The sequence below is a fragment of the Temnothorax curvispinosus genome, unplaced genomic scaffold (assembly GCF_003070985.1).
Source record: "Temnothorax curvispinosus isolate PA1 unplaced genomic scaffold, ASM307098v1 QBEX01006993.1, whole genome shotgun sequence".
Classification (NCBI taxonomy): domain Eukaryota; kingdom Metazoa; phylum Arthropoda; class Insecta; order Hymenoptera; family Formicidae; genus Temnothorax; species Temnothorax curvispinosus.
In genome coordinates, this window is record NW_020216773.1 from 166,688 (window position 1) to 191,501 (window position 24,814).

The 24,814-nt window shown below is 40.4% G+C and overlaps 1 protein-coding gene across 6 annotated transcripts in view; it reads left to right on the top strand.

Moving 5' to 3' along the window:
* LOC112456604 overlaps positions 1-24,814 on the top strand; it is a 200,900-nt gene that overhangs the window by 165,076 nt on the left and 11,010 nt on the right. For all 6 annotated transcript variants that reach the window (XM_025019269.1, XM_025019264.1, XM_025019266.1 and 3 more), the window contains 11 exons: positions 10,118-10,254; positions 12,361-12,649; positions 13,194-13,459; positions 15,124-15,276; positions 15,937-16,131; positions 16,850-17,238; positions 17,678-17,914; positions 20,225-20,404; positions 22,188-22,335; positions 23,306-23,572; positions 23,913-24,247. In XM_025019269.1, the coding sequence (XP_024875037.1) occupies positions 10,118-10,254; positions 12,361-12,649; positions 13,194-13,459; positions 15,124-15,276; positions 15,937-16,131; positions 16,850-17,238; positions 17,678-17,914; positions 20,225-20,404; positions 22,188-22,335; positions 23,306-23,572; positions 23,913-24,247 (2,596 nt within the window). The remainder of the gene's footprint in view (positions 1-10,117; positions 10,255-12,360; positions 12,650-13,193; positions 13,460-15,123; positions 15,277-15,936; positions 16,132-16,849; positions 17,239-17,677; positions 17,915-20,224; positions 20,405-22,187; positions 22,336-23,305; positions 23,573-23,912; positions 24,248-24,814) is intronic.

Sequence of the window (24,814 nt, forward strand, 5' to 3'; positions counted from 1 at the left end):
GCTTCCTATAAAAAATGCTTTTTATTTATCTGATTTGTAGATTGAAACTTAAGTGTGTACTATAATGGATTATTCATCTGTAATAGAGTATCATCACAGTGATAGCAAAATAATCACTTAAATTGTCTTGACCACGAGACCATTGATCCGATCGCGCATCCTTTTGTCAATGGCGGGAGGTACACAGGAGAAACCAGCCGCGTGTTTGCAAGTTAATGGAAGTGAGTGACAGCCGATCAACTTATCGGCTCCGAAAATTGATATCCGACGCGCCGCGTATTCACCCGTGTCGCCTGTATTTCCATCGGAAAAATATAAGTAAAGATTCGAGCTGGAGTGCTGGCTCGTCGACAAGGGATGTCCGGGGAACACGGCACGCTGGCTGTCGGCCAACCCAGTCCGCATTTGGGTCAAACTGACCCGCGCCGCCACCCTCCGACGGATCCCGCATCGCCTCTTCACCTCCGCATCTCCCCCTGCGGGGGTAGAGATAGCTGCACGATGACTGTTCCTCTCCTGCACAGCGCCGGGCGACCTAGTCGGTGCAGCCTCCCCGCTGCTTTTACGTCCGGACACGCGGTGCACTCTCTCTCTCTCTTTCTCTGACAAGGCGCACTTCATCGTGGAAGATTTGTAAACGCGCCGAGTGGCGACTGCACGAATAATCTGGAGGAGCTTTCGGTCGAATCGATTCGAGCATTCGTGGAAACGGAAAGTCGACTTTTTGGAGACATTCGGGGTGTATTATGTCTCTGCTGATATCCGAAGACCTCTATACCGTAACTATAGTACGTGAAAATATATCTGTATCTTAGAGGTAAAGAATCGTATCTTTATTATTAGAAATTTAGAGAAAACAGGATTTAAAGTTTATTATTTCTATGAAAATTTCCGATTTTTTAAAACATTGTATCTTACAAACTAATATATAATAATGGACATGAGACTGTTTACCATTATAAAATTTGGACTTCAGGTACATTGGAAAAAGTATTAACTCTAATTTTGACAAAGATTGGAGGTACGATTCTTCATCTCTAAGATACATCAGATATATATTTTGATTTTATTATTTTATTTACAATTTATGGATTTATATTACATTATAAATGGAAAACAAATTAAATAACACATTTAGCTAATGGGCATGGAGATAGGAACTACTATTGTACGTAACTCCACATGCACCAGAAGCTGTTAAAGTTCCCGGCATAATTTATGGCGCGATCATTTCATCGCCAGCTTCTACTCCCTTTTGAGACTAATGGAAATCGTACTGTGGAAAGCGTGAGCAGAACCCATAAAGAACTTGTCTATACCGCGCCCATGACTGGCCGAGGTTATCAATGTTAAAATTGGTTATCATCGAACAGAGTAACGTCTCTGGTCAGGCGATCTCTCTCTCTCTCTCTCTCTCTCTCTCTCTCTCTCTCTCTCTCTCTCTTTCTCTCTCTCTGTATTTGTTGCCTCGCAGGGAGTAATTTGCTAAATTAAGAAACAGAAAGACGGATCCAAGGAATGTCTGAAAGGCATCTATAATGCACCTCAGGGCGTGTATATTCTTTTCTTTAGAGTTGTTTTTTATAATTACAGAGCGGGATCTTCAAGGGGATGTAACATTTGTTACGTAATTATAGAGAAAAGGCTTTTCACTGAGTATATTTAAGCATAACTGAAAGCGACCGTACGTACATACATTTATTTATGATACTATTCCTATGAAAATATCTTGATTTCTAAGACCTTCAGATTCCCTGCAAACAACTTGCTCGGATGCATTCGCACGATTCATCCTGCGAATCGGTTTTCTTGAGGGAAATTCTGCTGGAAGCGCGCGGAGAGATTTATTCGCGATGCGCAGGCAGACACGTACGATAACAAAATATCGGAATTATGAATCTTTCATGGACGGCGATGCTGCCGCCCGCCCCGACGAAATTGAAACGGGACCGAAGTGCCACAATAAAAAGCGGCTCGACTCGAAATGGCATTCCTTTCACAGCTGCGCCAATAATTGATCGCCCAGAACGTAGATGAATGTCTATTGACGTTACACGAAAACGCAGGATAAATACCTACCGTGTTGCGAACGGTCGAACCAGCGAATATCTGCAAGATCGATTTTGCCTTCCCGACCGCAGATAGAGAGAATAGTAGGCACAGTTGTGTGTGCATGTATATCGCGAAGTAGTTTATCCATCTACGGAGAAGCTCTAACTCGTTTACATCGTGCAACGAATAATTTCTGTCGTAGGAGACCCTTTAAGCGGGCAACACACGTGAACAACACACGTAGATTTTATAAATGGATAAAAGTTTTCAATGGAGGGAACGAGGTAGAAGGGCCGCGTGGAACTTGGCGCAACGGAAACGAGAAAGTAGGTCTCATGGAAACCGCTGATTAATCTTTCACGGCGTCTCTTTCACGCCTCGCTGAGAATAGAGGGTAATTTTGTTATTCCGTAAAAATACTCTGTCGGCGTTTGTAATTTGTTTTGTCAGGAAGGAGTCCGTCCGTAATCAGATCAGTCAGTGTAAAGTAAATAAAACGACTATACCGTCGTTCGTCTTACTTTACATTCGTTTCTACTGAGAGAGCTTCGAAAGTAAATTAATAATTTAATAATTATTTTCACAGCTCTTTCACTCACAATAAGAGAAATGCATTAATAAATAATTATTACTCAAAAAATATGTACAGTTGCTAAAAGGAAATATTCTTAATTCTCTTACTGATAATTTCTTACGTAAATTAATTCTATCGTTATTACAGTATATAAAGCAACAGTACACTTTTTTAGCTTTCTCAATTTAGATTGCATTCAACGCTGTTCTGTTTGTTATCGTAGAATGCAATTATATTTGTAAAATGATTAAAAGAACGTTTATTATCACATTTAAGGTATATATATATCTCAGATTTGCATTGTTCGGTAAAAAAGTCACAGCTTTTATTGAGTACAAAGTAGGAAGTGGACTGCGAAAACTTGCAGTTAATTCCCTCTTTCGTCATCTGTTTTATTTCGTTCAACTCTCTTCATTATCTATTTTTTTTTTATGCTACCGGTAAGTAAAATCAATACATCTGCAGCATGCAGCTCTATAAAGCTGAAGAACGAACGGCCCCGAGACTGTAAAAGCTTCGCTTCGCTCTGTTAATTTTTATGTCGCGCGAATCGTTGCACTTCCGGGCGAATAAAACTTCGGGCGAAAAACAGTTTTGGACTAGAAATAAATTCATGGCTCTCTTTGAGACATATTTTGAAGTCCCCTTATATGTACGAGGAAAGACTGGCTCTCTCTCTTTCTCCCCCCCCCCCTGATCATCAATCTCTCGCAACATCATATCGCGCCGATTTTATGGAGATAAAAAAAGAGTATAAAAAATAACAACGCGAGACTGACGCGAACAGGGTGAAGCTAGATGAACGAGCGAGAGAAAGTAGGGCAATTTACATAGAGCGTGCGATCAAAGTTCTCTCTGATTGTGAGCATCCAGCGATGGAATATAATCAGTGAAAATGGCGGGATAGAAATCCAGCGATGTCAGCGACTATGAAAAATATTACTTATCCCTATATCGACACAGCGCGCATGATGTATGTGCTCCTCTTTATTAGCTGTAGCGCAAATTAATTATTAGCGATAAATCTAACTCGGTTATTCTATCGACGAAATGTCGTTGTCTTCGTATTAACGGAAGTGCCCGAAGCCGCGCGCCGCGGTTTTCCTGTTATTTCGTCGAATTTTGCGCACGTTGCCACGCCGCGCCGTTGGAGTTGACGAAGCGACTGGGGCATAATCTTCGCCCGAAACTCATTTCCGGAGATAATCCCCGGATAAGAACATTATTCTGTTGCCTTATGCATTAAAAAGACCGCCACCTGTTAAACACGTATATTATATACGCAAAGCGACGTAATTTGTTTTATCGCGCGACGTTGTGTAATAGCGCATCGCGAACTAATTAATATCTTGTAACGTGGAATTAATGCACCTTGGTGATAACTTTATTAAATTTAAATATTCCCACTGTCACTCTCTAAAAGGTATCGCAAACAGTACAAATATTATTAATGTAATAATTAATGTAATATTTACGAATGGTAAGCTAATATTTTAAAATGCTTTCAAAAATTCAAATAAAAATATTAAAAATACAAGCGCTTGAAAATAAACAGGAAAAAATACTGCATGCATTTATAATCCTGCAATATAACCCCGTTGTCTCTTTGTAAACTACGCTGGACGTACGCTGTCTCGTTTAGTTTGTGGAACGAATAACGCTTATCAGATCAGCTGCTTGACGTCATTATTCTCTTGTGCAATTAAACTATGCAACTGCTGCGAACACTATACCGTAAGACGAGAATTGCACACGTGTCGGGCAAAATCTCGTTCCCAATCTAAACGCTATTTATATTGAAGTCTCTTCAAAATTCAAATCAAATATGAGTTATTTTTTGTTAACTTATTTTTTAATAAATCGTTTTTAAAAACATGTTATTTCCTTCGAGATGGCGCGAGGTGTAAAAAAATATAATTGCTTGTCCTGAAATGGGGGAGCCGTAACTCCTTATCGCAGTGCTACAGCTCGCTGTGCGAGAAATGCATCAGCGGGACGAATGCACGCTGCGCCTGCCGCTATGCTAATCCAGCATCAATGTCATTTTACTCTTTCGACGAGACAACGGGAACATTTCCTTGCTGAGGATAAGCTCCTAATAAACAATGCGTTAACTACTTCTCGGAGCGAATTAAAGTCTTACGTAACGTATTATCCGCCGGATGTATCTTATCCGGCGGAGACGATAACTGAATCCGTGAGTATCGCTTGTTACTTAACTCCGGCATCGCTACACTTCCTCAACATCCCAACAGCGAAATCTACTCACCGCTTATTCGAGATCAATTATTTATTGCCGATAACAAGCGAAAGAAGGTGAGATTGTACAAGTGAATCATTTATGTCTCATGGGCGAACTTGATCTATATTATGCAGGACAATTGACCAAATTTATATTATCTTGGCGTAATTATCTCTAATCTGTTTTATTTTTAATTTAATTTATTTTAAGAACTCTTTCTAAATACGTCAGAATTTTGTGAAGTTAGTATATACTAATGTGTGTACGTGTACGTCCGCTATTACTGAATGCCGCGTTACGTGACTTCTACTTTCTTCACGTTTTAGACCAAAAATATTTTCACGTAGAACGCGCGCGAGATATGTTAGACCTTTCGCGGCGCGACAGCGCACTTGTGCTATCTTAAATGAAATCGACAATCAATTCGATTATATCGAATTCTTTTAAGCACCAGCATTTGAACATTAATTGCCATTTTTTACGTATTAACGCGTATTAATCAGCGAACTTTTCTACATTACACTTGTAAGCACGCATTTGATTTTTTTTATTTTCCAAAGAGACATATAACGTCCGTTATATTTGTGCCTGCAAACTACCGCATATTGCAATCGCGTGCTCGCGTTCGATTTTTCTCGCTTCGGTCCATTGCCACGCGCGCGCGTTTCTCCTTGTTCCTCGAGGTTGTACACTTTTACAGCTTTTACACCGATGGCGCCAAGTGGAGCGACGCGAATTCGTCGCTCGACGGCAAACTAAGTACGCGTCATAGAATTTCGCGTATGTAACGCGCGCGCCTCTATTCCACGCCGGCTGCGAAAAATTCGTGTCCCGTCGACGAGACGAGACGCGTCGAGAAGTCGCGTCTTCTTTTATTGTTCGTTGCCCGTTCGTTGCGAAAGTTCCCTAATGACATAATCTCAAAGATATATCGCGGAGAATTGAATTCACGCTCTTTTTCTTAGAGAACATTTGAGACTATAAAATACCAAGATTTTATTTGGCCCGACAATAGTTCCGAAGTCAACAAATATTTTTGAAATTTGGAACTTGGAACCATAGTTGGATATCTATGTTCCTTAACATTTGACCCGACTATCGGGAAAACTATTGGAAAATCCAGCAAGTCGTGGCTGCAGAAGGAAGCACGTTCATTTTGCAGCTGAATTTTCAGGCATTGTTAAGCACGTTTGACTCGGCGCCAATTGTGCATGGCGCGCACCTATTTGCCAACTCGAATTCAATTGCGCTGTACACGCTTTAGCTGAACGATCCTCCGTTAACTATTTACGGTGCGAGTCAAAGTATGAAACAATTAAATTGTTAATATCGTTGAAAGATCACTGTTTAAGATGTAAACAAGTTGTTCATCTATTATTATTGACACGAATTTTGATAAAAGAATTAATACACATGACATTTGTGATAAAGCAAATTTTTACGGTGGATTCTACTTTCTCAATAAATATAATAATATCTATAAAATACTCGTGACTGAGAATTGACTGCGAGCGAATCAATCGCGCTTAGCGTCACGCGAAATAGAACGGCGCGGGCGCGGCGGCTTGCATTAAGAATGGCGTTATTAATTACAGAATTACTGCAAAGTCGGTTTTCATTGAACGGTCGAAACACAGGATGCTCGGCAGTGACAGAAACCAGTCATTCGTCAGACGTTACCGCTGTAGAGGCTCCTTGACGCTGCAGTAGTAACAGCAGCCTGTGGCCAGACGCTTCTCGGGCCGACAGAATGAAATGGTTTATGTCGACCATTAGTCAGATGGACACGTGAATTTCGTAATCGCTCAAAACTCGGCGCACTGAAACTTCTAATCATTGTTACGTTAACAAATAGGTTTTACGAGATGCCGAAATATCGAGTGTCTAATTAAATTCAGAATAACTAATATACGCGAAAACTGTCTGACTAATACGCTGTTAAAGTAATGTCAAATATGTCGTTAATTTAACTAAACTAAATGAAGTTAAAATAATACTATTTTATGTTAAAATAATAAATGTCGACATGGTAGTTAAAAATCACAAAATGTTATTTAACTCAAGGTATTGGTTTAAATTTCATCCTTTAATATTTAACAATTTACATTTACTGCGGTCAAACAATAATAAATAAATATATATATATTTCATTAGCGTGTAAACTATCTGTTTTCAATTATTTATTATTTAGCTTTTTCTTGATAAATTTTTGTATAAAATAGAAATAATCGGAATGCGATATTTATTTGCGTAACGATTCAATATGTATAAAATAAGAAGAATTCGACGTTTCGACGCTAACAATACCTAAGCGGAATTGTTCGAAATTTCGACGGAAATTGACTTGTCACCATTTAGCACACGATTATCATTAGCTGTCGCCTATACCAGACCAAGTCTATATCAAAGCCGCTTGTTAAAGGGATTGTGCCGAGGCTAACACACTCCAAGATGACCCATTAGATCCACCAAGCCGGAGTTCTGATTAGGAATGACCTGGAATGTGCTTGGAAACGGTGCGTATTGTGTGTATGTGACAGCCGTTCGATTCTACGGCGTCCTCGTCCCCGGCAAACCCTTGATTTCCACCCCTATACATCCATTATGAGACCTTTGAAGCCTCACAATAGTCCGGTGTGTAACGAGCAGAAACCGGGGGTAATTCCGAGTAGGACGGGGACGAGCCGGCGTGGCGGGGCGGCGCGGATGGCGTAGAGAAGCCAAAGCAAGCTCGATCGACAAGTGCATTCCAGATTCGTCTAATCGATGGGAATCATAAGCGAGTTGCGCGAGTTTAGTCGGAGCAAGTTTAGTTTCCAAAGTAAACGGTAACATTTCCCCTGAGACGATGGAATTACCTGAGAGAGCGATAAAAACTAAGAGAGCGATAAGAGGAGAGAGAGAGAGAGAATGCCACCATCACTGAAGTAAACTTTCAACGAGTTTTAATTTTTATCTTAATTTTTTGATAGTTTAATGATTAAAAAGTTACAGTCGGACATTGAACGAATGTGTGACTATTTGTTACTACTTCGAATTATGTTATCTCTTTACGAGCGGATCGCGTCGACTGTTATATTTTAAGGAATACTTTTTATAGCGAGAAGGCCAAAAAGGACATTAAAAATTTATAAAAGGATAAATTTATGGAACCAAGAGGACCTAAAATGTTAAGAGTCTGCTTTAAAATATTCCGACCCTTCGTAATTTTGTATGAACTACATTTGTAGTTTAGGAAGAGCTATAAACTTACAAAGAGGAGCTATAAAGATTGTTATATAGATAGCAGTAGGTACAGAATAACTTTAAATCACTTTTAACATTAATTTGGTCAGTTAAAATTTAGTTTTAGCATTATCACGTGATTTTTCTGTAACATAAGATATCTTCTCAAAGCGTGTCATAAAATCATGTGTTACTCTGAAATGATAAAACATCTTCAGAGATATGCATTATTATTATATTATACAGTTTATATCTTTATGCCTTGACAAATCGGAATTTGTCCCCATTTGAATTTATAATAAGCACTTGGGCAGTTTGGACGTCGATCCATTGCGTGTGGCGCGAATCTTTCTGAATAAATAAGTATTCGGTCGTATCTCCCTCAGAGGTGCATTTCTATCGGAAACATCGCAGGTCGTTGATCGCGCGTCTTTCACCGGTCCGGTCCCCTCGTGAAAAGTCCTATTCGCGGTCCTTGATTGAGCGTCGTTTTTCCAGGTCCCGCCGCAATTGTCATTAAACATGAATGAAGAAAAGGAAGAGTTGCGCGCGGTTGCGATGCGCCTCTTCCCCGCTCCGCCTCGCGTCCGTTCCTCATCCGAAACATCGGGCCGGAATGCCTGGCACGAAACAAACGACGCGGCTCATCGATAATTCATTACCATCTTCCATCAATTCCTTATCTTGGCATGCTCTACGATCCGCGGGGGATTGCCCCTCGTAATCTCTCTGATGGAATCGACCGCGGCTTGACGAGGGAAAGGGAATATATTGCGCGCTGTGGATTATGACGATTGGCGAACTTTCTTTCCCCCGATATTTTATCTACGGGCATTTAACGGATGTGAGATACCTCGAATACTTTACGTCAATTATAAGAATAAATAAACTTCGAGAATTTACTCGCGTGAGAAATATTTAAATATTTATGCGAACACATTGTATTTATACGTTTCTTTCCGTCCCTCCATTCGTATTGGTTATTTAAAAAAAAAATTGTAAATAAATCTCCTGTCGTTAGAATTATTACGATAAATTTACGGACGCTTTATTTTAATCTGCCGTCTCTAATTTTATGATTATATTGAGGACCTTGTAATCGAATTAATTTCGATAACTCTGTTCGCGAGAATACTAATTCAGGAGAAAGCTAAAATGGAATTCTTGCGATAGCCAATGAAATAATGACTTATTGTCAGAACCACGACGTGAAAAATCAAGATAAAAGTATATGCCGCGTATGAATTGATTAATGCAAATTCAATAATTACTTATATTTCGTCCTATTAAATTAGTTGCATAATCGAATGAGATAATTATGACGTTCGTGCAAATAAAAAAACGTGGACATTGTGCATTTATCATATTTTTTGTGAAGGAAGTACACGATGAAAGCGGGGAAGGGAGGCACTCTCTCCCCCTCTTCGACTACCTTCATTTCTCATAAATTTTTAGCCACAGATACGATTTTTCACGAGGCTGGGAAGTGCACTTCCCGGTTTGAAAAATGCCATTTCGCGAAAGAAAATTTACGGACGGCCGTAACAGCGTTGTTGGCAGTAATAAGAAATCGGTTTCAAGAAGATAAGACAGGAATCCACTTTGGGACAACATACTTCTCTACGGATTATTGGACAATATAGGAAGCAGCCAATATCGAAATTGTACGATTTGTAAAAAAGTCGAAATAATTACATTACATATACGCTATCTGTATTTTTATTGCGTACGTTTATTATTACATAATGTGAATGCTTATTATTTATAAAATCTATATCTGGAAATGTAATCAATAATGTCTCAATCATTTACATTTGAAAAACAAGTGTAGCAATTAATGTATAGTGATTGAACAAATTTCCAATTAATAACGAATACATTTGTAGACTAATTGTAAAATCTGCAAACTGTTAACGCTATACAAATACTTAAGTACAAATAAATAAGAATAAAATAATTATTTACATATAAATATATGTGAGGATAATAAGAATAACGATAGTATTTCAACATTTGTGTTGCAGCTTGCAATAAAACGTACTACGGCGACGTGGGGAAGACGTACGATCTGGAATTGCATCGACCGAAGGAAGATAAGGTGCCTTACATTTGCAAGCTCACCTTCAACGCGCCAGGTGACGATTTCGGTGATATCGTGCAGGTGAGTCGTCGAACCATTCGAATGATTCGAGATATTTAATTGTCGGTATTAGGATATTTGATAAACCATAAAAAAAGCGCGCCTCGAAAATTTGCAATAAATTACGCTACTCTTAATCGGACTTTAATTAAAGTGCGCATTAACGAAGTAACGAATAGTTCGTTGAAGAAACGCGGAATACAGAACGGCGCTAGATTTATGTAGCAAATTAAATTCTGGATACTTAAGTTTTTATCGAATCGTATATTAAGAAAGCCGTGAGTCTCAACAAATGATCATCTTTCTCGCACAAACAGCTATCCAGGAAACGCGCTTCAAAATCTTTGCAACTAATCGCGAGCCAGTCACATGAAATAAAGAAAGTTTTCATTTTAACAGTCGGAACGCAGACGGAACATTAGCGATTCCGGAAAACATCGTTTTTACACGTCTATTTTTCACACGGCAACGAAGGAAATTATTTTCGTTTGATTCACGAGGAATTAAAAACAGAACTTTTGAATAAGAGCGGCACATTTACCGACGATTATAACGTGAAACTGTAAAACTGGCCGTACGCCGAGTTTCCGAGAGCGCGAAAACTTTGTCGAGCGCACAAAAACTCTGCCCTGCCTCCAGCTACCGAATTATTTGCACAGCAATATTTGCTGGCTTTCTCATATCTGCATAGCGCAAGTCATAAGAGTCCTTTGTACATGCCGGTGGTCCGCGTACAGATGTTTGGTTTCGTCAAAGAAGCCGCAGCCGCCGCTAAAAGTCACAGTGATACAAAACAGAATGCGGCAGCCGGGTAGAGAGAACTGTGTCTGACAATATACATTCGAGTCAACACAAATTTGCTGCAAGTTTCAATTTAATCCACCGTTTATATCGTTTGTTTGTGTGCGCACTTGAATAATAAAATATAAAAAGACACTTACAAATAGTACCTAAGTAAAAAGTAGTACAAATAATTGACTTAATCATTGATTACAAAATAGTCTCAAGCAAGTATTTCGTTATTTATGTGTTTCGCATAGTCATGTGCATTACTCCGTAGCAAGCCACTCCAAGCCTTTATCGCGTCATCCGCATGACTATGGCTGCAAACTGCTTTCTATCACTGTCAAAGCGGGACTCTGTCGATGTTTTAATCGCGCGGCGCGGACGGGCGAGCGCGGCTGCTCTTTCAAATGAAAAACTGTGCGGACTATCAATTGCTGACAGCTTGAGCAATGGTCGATGACGCCGATGTGAATTTATTTGCTTGGCGTCGTTAAAAGGAAAGCCTCTGCAATAACATCACTCATTCGTTTACTTCCGAACTACTTTAGTCATTAAAGTTTTATATGAAATATGAACGAAGGAAATATTTAAAAAGTTCATAAAACAAACATAGAAAGTAAATGTCTCATCAAGATAAATGTAAAAATAAGTGCCATCTCTGAAGATAGTATTGTCAAAGTCTTAGCAACTTCTTTAAATAAATTTTACTCCTATGTATTAAAAAGTAACATTTCTTCATAATCCACAAAGAAAAAAAGAATATTCTTATTTGGAGAATATCTTTATTTTTGACATGTAAATCTTAAAATGAGATTGTACAGCGTTAAAGATAAATTACTTATACATCAAAGCATTATATATAATGTAATTTAAAAAAATATATTCTTATTATACAAAAATAATTTTTATGATTATTTTTAAAATAATTAGTGGAAAGCAAAAAATATTGAATAGAGAATATTCATATTATAACGAGAAAAACACAGTTTAACCTTATTTTAAAATTCAATATTCTCTGTGTGAACACAAATAATGTTGATTCAATTTTGTTACAATGAAGAAGAAGACATCATTATCATCAAAATAATCATATGTACTCTTTACGTGACAATTATAATATTCAAATTAAATTATAATATTCTTGAAATACAAGAATATAAAATTCTTTTAAGAAAATTATATATTTTTGCTTATTTATGAAACAATATGATTGTGTTGATTTGAATATTCGTCTTGATTAAAGACTAATTTTTTTCTGTGCAAGAATTTCTATATGTTCTAATTAAAGATTATCCAACGTTTGTTCGCGACAAATCCCATGACGTGTTTCTTTTATTGCAGCTGACCTTCGACAGCTTTACTCTAGGCAAATTCGTATCGTTCACCGCAGAGGGATGTCCCGACGGGTCCCTGCAAATCTCAGAAGCGCAACGTCCCGACGTCGGCGGTCTTTGGTGCGGCACGTCCTGGGGACCCGCGATCTACTACAGCGAGACACCCAGCGTCTCGATCATCCTCAAGCTGTTCAGGCTCAGCAAAGATCAGACGGGATTCAACTTCGACTTTAGAATGGCGTATAAGATGATCAGGAAGTCCGACGCGGTGGTGCGCTACGGAAATCCCTTCGTCGGTAGGTGATCAGTTTTCGATTACAGATTTCGAGCACGTTTACCAAAACTTGGTCCACGACACTCTCGACATTTTATCCCTCGATAAATTTCGACAGCTTTTATTTCGTACACTCGTTTGGATTGAAATTAGTTCGGAACAAGTCAGACATTTTCAGTAAATTGCTGTTCGACTAAAATTGAAACGAAACTTCTTCGTTCCTTACGCTTTGTTCTATTTTACATACATTATTATTATAAAAATATGTTATTTTTTCTATAATATTTCTATATTATAATAACAAATTATAATTGTGCAATTATAAAAACTTATTACTTGATGCAAGAGAGTTTTTAATATATATTTTAATTCAGCTACACACTAATTAATTAATAACGAATTAATTAATAATCGAATATACTTTCCGAGGAAATGCTCGAGAGGGATTGTTCGAAGTTTGTACCTGTCCCGTTTCGCAAAATTGCACGGCGATTGAAATTGCGCGGACAAAGAATTTCCCGATATTTTCGCCGTCGATGATTAAAATTCCAATGTCACGTGGTCAGGAATAACGCAGGTCGTTGGGACGCCGGCATCGACCGAGCGCACGGCGTCCGCCGAGTACGCGAACACGTCGATGGCGATGCCGGTGCAAATGGTCGAGCAACACGTGCCACCACCTACGAAACCGAGCACCGAGCAGTTCTTAGGGGACCTAATATCCGGGACTTATTGCTCCCGTATATTCACCGACTGCGACCGGAAGAAGTGCAGATTGCAGTCGCCTAACTTCCCCGGTCTCTATCCCCGCAATCTCACCTGCTACTATGCGGTAAGGCTCACTTAAATTGTCATATTTGGCAAAACGTGTGGTGTGCGCTTTCATCCTATATCGTTATTGAAAAAGCATCATAAATAGAATCAAGTAACGTTGACATTTTCGAATTCTGCAGACTTTTTAAAACTAAAATGTAATTTTAGTATAAACAATACGCGAAAAAAATTAGCTGCTTATTAGGGAAACACTTTCGCCGTGTCAAGCGTAGTATCGTTAGCGTAATGTATCATCGTCCGAATTAATTTGCTCGTCGTCGAGCAGATGCGCGGCAGTGATATACGATCGACATAGTCAGACGGGGAGTCTAGCTCTCCCCAGAGCCTTGACACGGCTCATATTTCTGTTTCAAGCAGACACACCTGCGACGGAAGTCGTAAAAATGACTCACTTCCTCTCGTGCGCGGTTAACAAATTTTCGGACGTCCCTTTCCTGCGACCATTATTTCCCCTTAACATCTCGCGGTGCCGCGCCCCCTCCTCATCCCGTAAATCAACGCGGATGACAAGTTTCTGACCGGTATAATTTTTTGCACGGGGAAAGATTCAAAATTGGTCAATAGCCAAGCACTGCAAAGTTGCTAAACGCGCGAGCAAAACAGACCGGCGATGTTTTTGCAAGAAATTGGAATTGCGCCACCGAACTTTGTTTTTATCGTAAATTTAATTAAAAAGAATATAGAAGAAATTTGAAATTCTTTTTATTACTCTCTTTCTTTGCTTTATTCGCTTCTCGCGTCTTTCCTGGTAAATAGTCAATTCTGTATGTTTTATATACGAAAGCTGTAATTTGTCGCGAAGTTAGGATTAACGGTAATGTCAACATCCTCTAAACATACATTATCGCGAATCGATGCCGCGAAACTAATCAACTCCCTCGATATTCAGTCATTCTAGAGTCGATAAGCGAAATACGCGAAAGTTCTAGATTCACGGCTCTCGTTTCGGTGCCTGAGGTGGTCATTTATTCTTTTCGTGTGCAACTAAACAGACAGACAGACACGTGGGACCTGCACTAGATAGACTTCGATTACGAGCGAAGCAATCTCTCCCCATCGCGTCGGTGTATTTCTACTGAAAAAGTTCATCTTATTCCGAAACTCTGATACACACCATTCTGATCTTTATCACTCTTATCTAGCTAAAAGCCGATTCAACCAATTTGTTACGTTGGCACTCTATTAGCTCAATCACGAAGAATAAACGGTAATTTATAACTTATTTTCATGTTACATAAAATCCATTTTCTAATTGTGAAAAAAGTTATTAATATCTGGCGCAGACTTACATAATCCAAGTAAGAATAATATATAAGTTACTTCAGCATTTTGTTACTTTTATAGAGAAACTATAATACACTTCTCTTATAAAAAATAAATAATATTTCTAAACATAAAACTTGACATTTGGTAGAAGTGAGTAAAAAAAAAAATTGAAATCGATACTATTATTTTGGTGTGTGAGGTCTTACAACACCTACATTTACATTTATATTTGAATTTCAGCGATATCGCTGAAGGAATATAAATGAAATCATGGTATACTGTGCACGCACGTGCAACACGCAAGACGAACTTAAAGATTAGAATAAGAAATTATATGTGAGGAGAATATATTTTGAGTAAAGGATACGAAAATAGATTGATTCATATTTCGTGTAGGTGAGGCAGCACGAGGTGCCGGCGGGCAAGCACGCTTTAATACACGTAAAACAGCCCCGGGGCCAATTGGTAGCTGTAAGAGCACGACCAGCGACTCAGGCCGAGGCGCCACCCCGGGAACTGCGTCTCTGGCAAGATTGCGACGTCGTTCAGGTAGGTAAAGCCACCGCGAAAATTGGATTAGCTGTTATAAATTCGAGACAGAAACAGAGAGAAAGAGAGAACGTGGCGCAACGAGGCAACGTGACCGGTCTACCAAGCAACCGCGTCGCTTTTGCATAGCGATCTCTTGCCGGAGAGAGAAACTTGCAGTTTTGCATTCTTTGTCGCGGTCGGAAAAACCACGAGTGCCGAGATATTCCTGTCACCGGTAGACAGAGCGTAATCGCGAATCAAAGAATTAAACGCAGCCACACAAGTTTGATCAAGCACCCCTGCGGTGATTTAGTCTGAGCGAGGACTCTATGAGGTTTCCTCCTCGTTTCTTTCAAAGCAGTTCACTAATGCCCTTCAAAGTCAGTTTTTTTGAATAATATTATTAGCATAATTATATTTGTCATGATTGCGTTATCTCAAAGTAGAATATTTAACGATTAATTGAGGTATTAATTCTTTAACGTTAAGCTTTGATATAATCTAATAAGGATCTACTCACTTATTGTAGTAATTTAACGAATTAAACGGTACGTCTTTATGAAAATCAGCTCGATCCTCGTGGTGATCTTCGTAGGTAGAAACTCGGTCTGTATACGAAACTTTATTGTTGAATTATGTATATCTATTCCTCCGAGATAGAGAAATTTGTCTTTATAGGACTACGTAACAGTGTATGACGGATACACCACCAGGGAGCCTGTGATCCTAAAATTTTGTGGCGGCGGGGAGCCGGTGCCGGAGGCCATCAGCAGCGGCCCGGAAATCCTGGTGGAGTTTACTACCTCTCCTTATGGCACCTTCTTACATCCGACGCCGCCCCATTCCCTGCATGGGTTTCAATTAGAAGTGCAAGTACGTGAGAGGAAGCTCTTCCCATAAATTGCATAATGGCCACCTTAATTAATGTCTAACACGCGTCCGTTTCTACTTAATCACCTATAAAGTTCAACGCTTCAGGTGTGTAAACATAACATAAATTAGAGAGACAGAAGTTTGGAAAATAATTCGCGTTTTGTATCAAAATTCCTAATCGATTTATTAATCTACCAAGAGGCCCCAGACATTTTTCAGACGTCTTATGTTCCGATTTTTGACATGGCGCTGTCTGGAGAAATAACGAGCGAACAAAGTTTCTACGTGTATCGAGATAAAGCAAACGAAGGGTAATTTTATTACATTTCTAACGATAATAACCCTCACCTTTGAAAGATTGAGATAAGTCATCATTACCCCTGTATTACCGAAAATCAAGAGTCGCTTGGATACTCATTTTACCTCGTTGATCGCGCATAAAGTCCAACGAGCTGGCGCTCGTAGAGCAGAAACAACGATATCACTGACATTCGTGCTATCCCATACAAAATTGCTTAACGACACACCGCAGCGAATGCATTCGCATCAGATAGAGTCGCGCAAACACGCGATCGTCCGAGCAATTCGGACTCACCCCTCCGGCGCGGCGGCCGTGAGCGGTGGGACCGTGGGAGGGGTGAGTCGGCGACGCGGCGAAGCCCGACCCCGTCGAGACCATGCACGCAACGTGGGTAACGCGCGTCGCGTCGGCTTTCAGGTCACGTTCGTGGACGCCGAATCACCGACCTACGCCAAGAATAAGCGCTGCGAGTTCTGGCTGAGGGGCACCGGCGGCGGCATCCTGGCGTCGCCCCGTCACTCCCTGCCGAGAAACAGCACCTGCTTGTACCATCTTCGCGGCGCCGGTCCTACCCTGCCGAGCCCGACGCCGCCGCGCCCGTTACCCAAGTTCCCGGAGCAGAGACCCGGCACCGTGTGGAGGAGACCGGCCCCGAGGCCGCCGCAGCCGCAATTCCGCGTCTGGCTGTCCATCCTCAAGTTCCACGTGGGCACCGGTCTGTCCAGCACCGACGAGGACTGCTCGACGACGCTGATGGTCTGGGACGGCGAGATGATGCCGCTGTCGGAATGCAACGACGTCGCCTGGTAAATGATGATTAAGAAAGACGTGTAGGAGATTTGGGGCCGTAGGGCCAGTATTGATGAGGGATCGGAGAAATTAGCGTAGTAGTGGAGCAGTCGTGGGGTAGCAGCCTAAGTGCTAGGCGTGTGAGCGAAGAATCCCGAGTTCGAGTCCCGGTAGCTCCGTTAATTTTTCTCTGCGCTTACAGACGTATCTTATTTTATTTTATTTTATTTTATTTTAATGTTAAGAAAACTGAAGTCTGTCGATCGTCTCCACTTTCAGATTGTAGATAATATAGATTGTTTTGTTTCCCTCGAGTATTAAATACCTCGTTTTATTATATCACAGTCTGTTCTTTCTTGTTTATTTATTATTAACTTTTCAAGCTTCGATGATTTTCTCGATTACCGAGTTCTGTGTTTACAAGAGGGACCTAGAAATATCCAACGTTTGTTTCAGCGAAAAAGAACGTCAACGTTACGCTGAAAGAATGGGCGATCCGATTCAACCCATTCTTGCGCGTCCCTCGAGCAATACCACACTGCTAGCGAGATATTGCAAGGACAAAGTACCGAAGACCTGCGATCACGCTATCCTGCAGAACACCAGTCGTCCGTGCTCTTTGGTGGAGAGCTTTGTTTCCTCTGGCAGTAGTTTAACTATAGAGATGCGTATGGTCGAGTCGACGGCGCTCAGGCAAGTTAATTTTTATTACTACATTCTGTAGAGGTTTTTTTTAATATCGCTTAACATAGAGAACAATTAACATCTTGCGCTGCTATATTTTATTATGGAAAGAACAATTAAATTATCAACGAAATTCTAAACTAAAGATATATCCTATAAGTAGCAAAAGTGAAATTAATGTTCGTTTGAGTTAAGGTATATATAGTTTATATTCTAGTTGAAACTTTTAACACCTATTTGGAAAGTTATACAATTTCCATAGCTTATATTCCGTTAATTAATTGTACCTTAGAAATTTAAACTAGGTGACAAATATATAAATGTGAACAAAGTAAATGACAAATATTGCAATGTATATTAATGCTAATCGAAAAATTATATTAATTCGCTACATATCAAACAATTACCTATGTATATTCTTTAACATCATTATTATACTCCTACCATTGAGTACGTTTCAAAAGATATTCGAAAAATAATAAAAATTGAAAAGAGCACGCGCGATTGTAACTGAACGCATCTTTGGACGTCTCTCTGTTTTAGTCGAGAACCTGATCAAATAAAGGGGGGTATTAATGAATATCCCTGAAAAATCTCGATAGGATAAACGACAATTTGTATCGAATAGTAACGTTTGAGAACCTGCGCATGTCGTAATCTCGCGTTTCATCCGATTCGCTTATAACACCGTCGGCGTCGGATCGAACCGCGCCGCGCCGGAGCGTTACAGGCGAAGTATGTGGAAACGTTTTATAGAAATACGACGCGCAATATCTGCCACGGTAGCACGTTTCATTCGTTCCGCCGCCGCGTGGTGCTCTCTCTCTTTTTCTCTCTCTATCTATCTATCTAGCTCTCCTCCGCTAGCTACAGTATAGATTATTCATGAAGGATTCTCTCCCTTTTCCCGTTCTTTCTCTCGCGCTGGGAAGATAGCGGAATTTAGAGGAATGTCGGGACACGCGGCGACGGCGGCCTCCACATTCCATTTGCTTAATTTTATACGTAGCTCTTTTTATCCCTCCTCATCTTCCTTTTCCTCTTCCTCTTCCATCTTCTCTTCCATTCGCGAAAGGTGTTACATTTATCTCTTGATTCGTTGCTCCGCAAATATAAAAATTATTCAAATGAACTCGCGTGTCGCGCATGAGAAAACGCGAATTTTTGCAACGCGAAGAAGAAAAATTTCAGGCGCGCTTGTATTATATTTGCGTACCAATCGCAATTGTATTCATTCATGGATGTTAATCTAAATGTAATGAATTAGCATGCTTTGTGTGCTTCATCGAAAGTTTTTGCGTTCGGATAATTAATTTACAAAATGGGGAGAGAAAAAGAGCTGACAATCTAAAAGCCAATTCAATAGCGGAATTTTTATTAAAAATAAAAGAAATTAACGCGCGATATATCCACGTGTGCACGTACTGCACGTCGTAAAAATGTTCAACCTCTGCTGAATGGTAATTAAACCGCGATTACATCGGTCTTTGTGGCGCGGCGTATTCGCATCGCCCTTGTTGTTTTCCGTCGTGCTCGCGCACGATAATTCTAACGGACGATCCTTCAACGCGAACACAAAGATCCAGATCGGCGTTCGCCGATGAATAATTAACAGTCGATTTTTCCATCGGCGCGGCGGTGGCGTTCTCGCCGCTGACACACTCCGATTCACATTTCGCACGCGTTACATCCGTTTATTATCGCGCGAACGTCCGACATCCGAGTCGGGAGTATCCGCATGTCGTTGTCCGCCTCCCTTTTCCAAGTCTTTTTTTTTTCCCCTCTCGCGCGTGCCTATCGGCGTGTGGACGCGAGGTGTTTGAGCGTGATAGCCCGACGGTGAGTGACGTGCAATGCGGATGCATCGCACGGTCTAGTTAATCTTTTCCGCGCGAGCTAAAGCCTATCGACGCGGCGCACGACGCTTTATAATAAGCTCGAAGCCGGTGTAATAACATCCCCGCAACTGCCCATGCCGGTGGCGGTGCAACATCTTTCTTCAAGGCCCGCCGCGCCGCCTTTCGCAATCCATCTAGGGTTCGTCGATCTTCATCAGTGCACCGAACCCCAGACTCAGACAGCACGCATGTCTAAAAGACGTCGACGTCGTAAAGATGTCTTTAAGATGTCTTTTGGACATGCGTGTTGTCTGGAACGTTAATACATACATTCCCTTGCGATCATTTGTCTATTTGTTTCACTGAATCTCATAAATACACAAAAGCTTTATGTTTTTTATATATTCAATTTAACGAATCTACTTTTCTCAAAACTTTTGCTTTAACATTAATTAATTAATTCATTACGGTTTTCTTCCAGACCCGTAAACTTCCGCGCTCTGTACGAATTCGTCGATCTTCACCAGGACGGCGATCCTTATGGCAGCGGACCGTGCTCCCGCATTTTCTATAGTCGGAATCGAGACCATTATTCAGATCGTAAATTCCAAGGGCCACGCGACATATTCCTGTACGGTCGTGGAGGGTCGAAGAATATAAGGTAAGAATACGGCATAATAGCCGTATGCTATACGGCTATTACGACAGCAAATTAGAGATATCTCTAAGAGGGAAGGACATTCTGGCGTCTTGGATTTTCTTATCGAAAATGTGCATTGCTGTTCGAGATTTCCGATTAACTTCGGTACTTGGACCAACAACGTGATCTCACAAATTGAAATTTATGATAAAATTTATAATTGTGTAATAGCTACATCGATCGATACAATATCATTTATTATAATTGACCATTCGCTGATAGTGTTATAATGACAGTTCGATATTACGACAGTTTATCGTCTACGATGGGATCGTATCGTTACGGAATGTCGTCGTGAAAGCTAATGCAACGATATAATGACGCGGTTATGGCATCGTCAACTCGTTATTATTCGTCAATTCGTGGCGGCCTATCATTAACAAACATTGTGTAGATCGGTTCATCGCAAAACATACTATTCTTCCATATCTTCTTTTCGCGATCGTCAAATAGCATATTGCGGAACTTGAAATGAGATCAGAACGCGGCATATGCCGCACGCTAAACGTCAATTGAAAACGTGCACGATGTGCAAACACCATAAGCTTTATCACTTGTATCGGCTACTCTCATTATAAAAGAATTACGTATAATATTTTCGCCATATACTGTTAAATATTAAAAGATAATATTTAAACCAATGCCTTGAGTTAATAACATTTGGTTATTTTTAACTAGCATGTGTGTCAAAATTTACTATTTTAACAAATCAGTACTATTTTAACTCCATTGGTTTAGTTAAATTAACGACATATTGAGTAGAAGCAGTGACAACTTATAGGAATGGTTAAAATGACTCAAATTGAGTATAATTTGACACTATGAATTTAACGGTGCATTCTGTTTTCCTGATTTCCACTGTGACTGTCACGTATTTTAATTATTTCTCAAATCCCGAGCATTCTTCCGCGAAATCTTTATTGTACATACGTCGTTCAAATGCATCTCACCGAGATGTGTGCAGTACGGCACGGAGTGCGCATCTATCGAACGAACACATACCCCGTCTTTGACAGCCTTCATATGGTACTATCGCGCACGTCCTTTTATTACTATCCGCAGGATCGAATCTTCCACATTCCGATAAAATATCAGTTAGACTGCGGCTTTACGACAATCGTAAAATGAACTTCACGCCGTTAAACCGGAATCTTCCTGCCAGCAAATCAGAATTTCTGTCGTAACATTTGGTAACACACAGCTGTGTTTTTAACTTTATCATTTTGCTACACAATGCTGTAGAATAATGCTGTATCGCGCTAAATCAACTGCAAAAAATGCAATACTATATACAAGATAAATGTATGACCAAGTTTCCTAAATTTTATCCAAATAAATACTAATTCACTAAGCGATTAAATCATCTCCGTATTCGTTGATAACGAGACAAGAAAAATCGATTTAGTTCAATTTTTTTTACTACTATTCGCATTCGCCAAGAGAGACATTTCCCATCTAAGTAATGAAAAGGCAGGAATGTTCTCTGGCGAGATAATCCAACCGCGCGGATATCCGAAAAGAGACCGGGAACACGGTAATGGTGGTTATACGTTGCCATGATCCACCCCTAGAATCACTTTGGCCGCTTTCCGATTAACGAGCGTCGAGCGTCCAACCTTCGATGCTCCTCGTAATCTTCCTGCAGTATCGATTACCGAACGCCGGCGCCGGCTCCTTTGCCTGGCCGGCAAGGCGTGCAGATTCGATTAAGTACTGAAAGTGCAGGCCCAAACTGGTTTTGCAGCTGCGTGTATCGCTTCGAAGGAGAGCACGACGAGGTGGTGAAACTGAGGTTCAACAAGCTCCTCAATGGGAATCGCACCTGCCGCAGCGTTGGCAACTCTGATTTCAATAGGCTGCTCTGCATCGACTCCGAGAACTTCTCGGTTAAGGTGTGTATAATTGAAACTTCTGGCAGTCACACAATTAGTCCTGCGTCAAACCTATTGTCAAACGATTCCTCGTGCGAAGATTAAATTTGCTATCGACATACGTCATAAAATCGTTATATATAATTTATTTATTTATATTATTTTTGCTTGAATCTACAAAGTTTGAGAACGTACATATAAAAAGAAAAGGGGAATTTTTATATCACATTGAACACATTTGTGTGAGCTACGAATTAACTTGGTCTGACCAAGTTGGGAAGTTATCAGTGATATAACTTACAGATACAATGGAAGTTATATAGAAGTACTAACAGGTGGCTTTGATGGAGTAATTAACGGTGGCTTTGCGATAGCAAGTATCAGCAATCTCCGAATCCAAACACGGTAGACCGAAGTAAACCGACAGGCTTCCAAGTTTCTAAGTAGTCAATATCGACGCGAATCAGACTCACGGGCGTGTGCCGCGATCTGCCTTATTGACTCGATATTTAATAACGCGGATACGAGATTGACGGATTTCACGGTTTCGAATCGCAATTCAATAGTAGGTAGTACGATTTATTCGAGATTTTATTTTGAAGAATAGGTATCCAAAGCACGAACATTTTCATTCAACAATTGCGAGGCATTATCCAGAAATAAGCACGAGATGTTTATCAAGAATCGTTTCTTCGGCCGCGAAACATATTGATTAAAAAAAAGAGCGATAAATTAAAAGTACCATTTCGAGGATTAATGCCGGAATTACGATGAACTTAACGTAACGGGACGCGACGGGACGCGAAGTAACGTAAAACCTAAACACATTGTTTTTATATGCGGCTGATTACGATCGACTTTACGTAACGCATATAAAAACAATGTGTTTAGGTTTTACGTTACTTCGCATCCGGTCGCGTCCCGTTACGTTAAATTCATCGTAATCCCGCCATAAGACGGTCAGAAGCATTTCTCCGTCGTCTGTTTACAGGTGCTCGATTTACCGTGGCCAAACGCATCGCCAATTCAGCGAGATTGTCTCTGCTCGAATCGATCGCTACCCATCAATATCAAATCTACCTCCAATATCGCCGAGGTACATTTCACCGTTCTATCTATGGACGCCTTGGATGATTACAACAATCTCTTCTTCGAGGGCACCTGGGACTTTGTCAAGACGACGCCTTGCATGCAGAAACGTAGGGTCAGGGGGCCGTCTGGCGAAATTAAATACACGCCACCGGCCGACGATGACGAGGTAAACGTGAGAAACTTTGTACGCGGGACCGTTAAGAACTGTTGTCTAAAATCATTTATATCCGTCGATCTTAAAGATAAAGAATTTGGACAGAGATAAATTATGTTCAAAAGGATCCATTTCTCAATACACGGGACAGATTTTTAATAAACCAAGCAACATAGTTTGGTTTCCAGTCACGCTTGAAAGAATAATTTTTCTAAATTACTCTATTTCAGTTTTTTAAAAACGTCGAAAGAAATAATGAGACATATTCTAGATTGCAGTTTCTAATGGTTCACTTTTAAATAATTATTTATCCACGTTATATTTCAATCTCAATGTTTTTCTTCATCGCCAGAAAAACTGCGAGAACCAGCCGTGGCTGATCGATCCCGGCCCGGGACAATACTTATACGTGAAAATGGACGGTATAATCGTGTCGAACAGCACCAAGTGCGCGACCAAGAATCGCATCATCGTGCACACGGGCGGCGCGATTCACGTGTCGGTGTGCCCGAAACCACCTGCTGACTCGAGGCACCATGTGGTGGAGGTGTTCAGCGACGGTTGGGCCGTCAGCAGCAACGCGATGATCCTCGCGCCGGGACAGGATCCGATCAGGACCATCGCCATCGAGTTTATCGTGAAAGAACCGGCTTCCTACACGGTCACGTGGCTCGAGCTCACCAGAAGGTTCGTAATAGCAACATTTCCACGGATAAAATGTCGGAGAATGGAAAGGTATAAAATAAAAAGTTTGATATATTAATGTCAATTACGAGTATTACTGCAGGTGAACAAAGTGCTCTCGATAGCGAGCGCGACAAAGACCGTAATTAATAGAGTCTTTATGAACGCGACCTCCCTGAAAAGGAAAAGGAAAAAGAAAAAACGAACCCTTCATTAAACTTGGCCGTAATTTATCTATAACTTTCGCAATCTCTTGCGCGGAATAATTAATCTCGTATAAACGAAGATTGTCTTAATAGATTCGCGCGCGTGGCTGTATCTGCATCTCTCTCCCTGAAAGTTGCAAAGATCCCTTTGCCAACTCACTATACACGAAATGTAGCTAAAGTTTTACAACGTTTAGCTCGCTGCAAATGCTCTTGATAATTGATAACTCAAAGTCCCTGAGGAAAAACAGACAATAAGACGCTACTGGGAAAGTCTACGAAACGTTGTATAAACTATCGAGAGAATGAAGATAAGTTAAAATTAAGATGTTGCTAAACCTTAATAAGAATAACAGCAAATCTT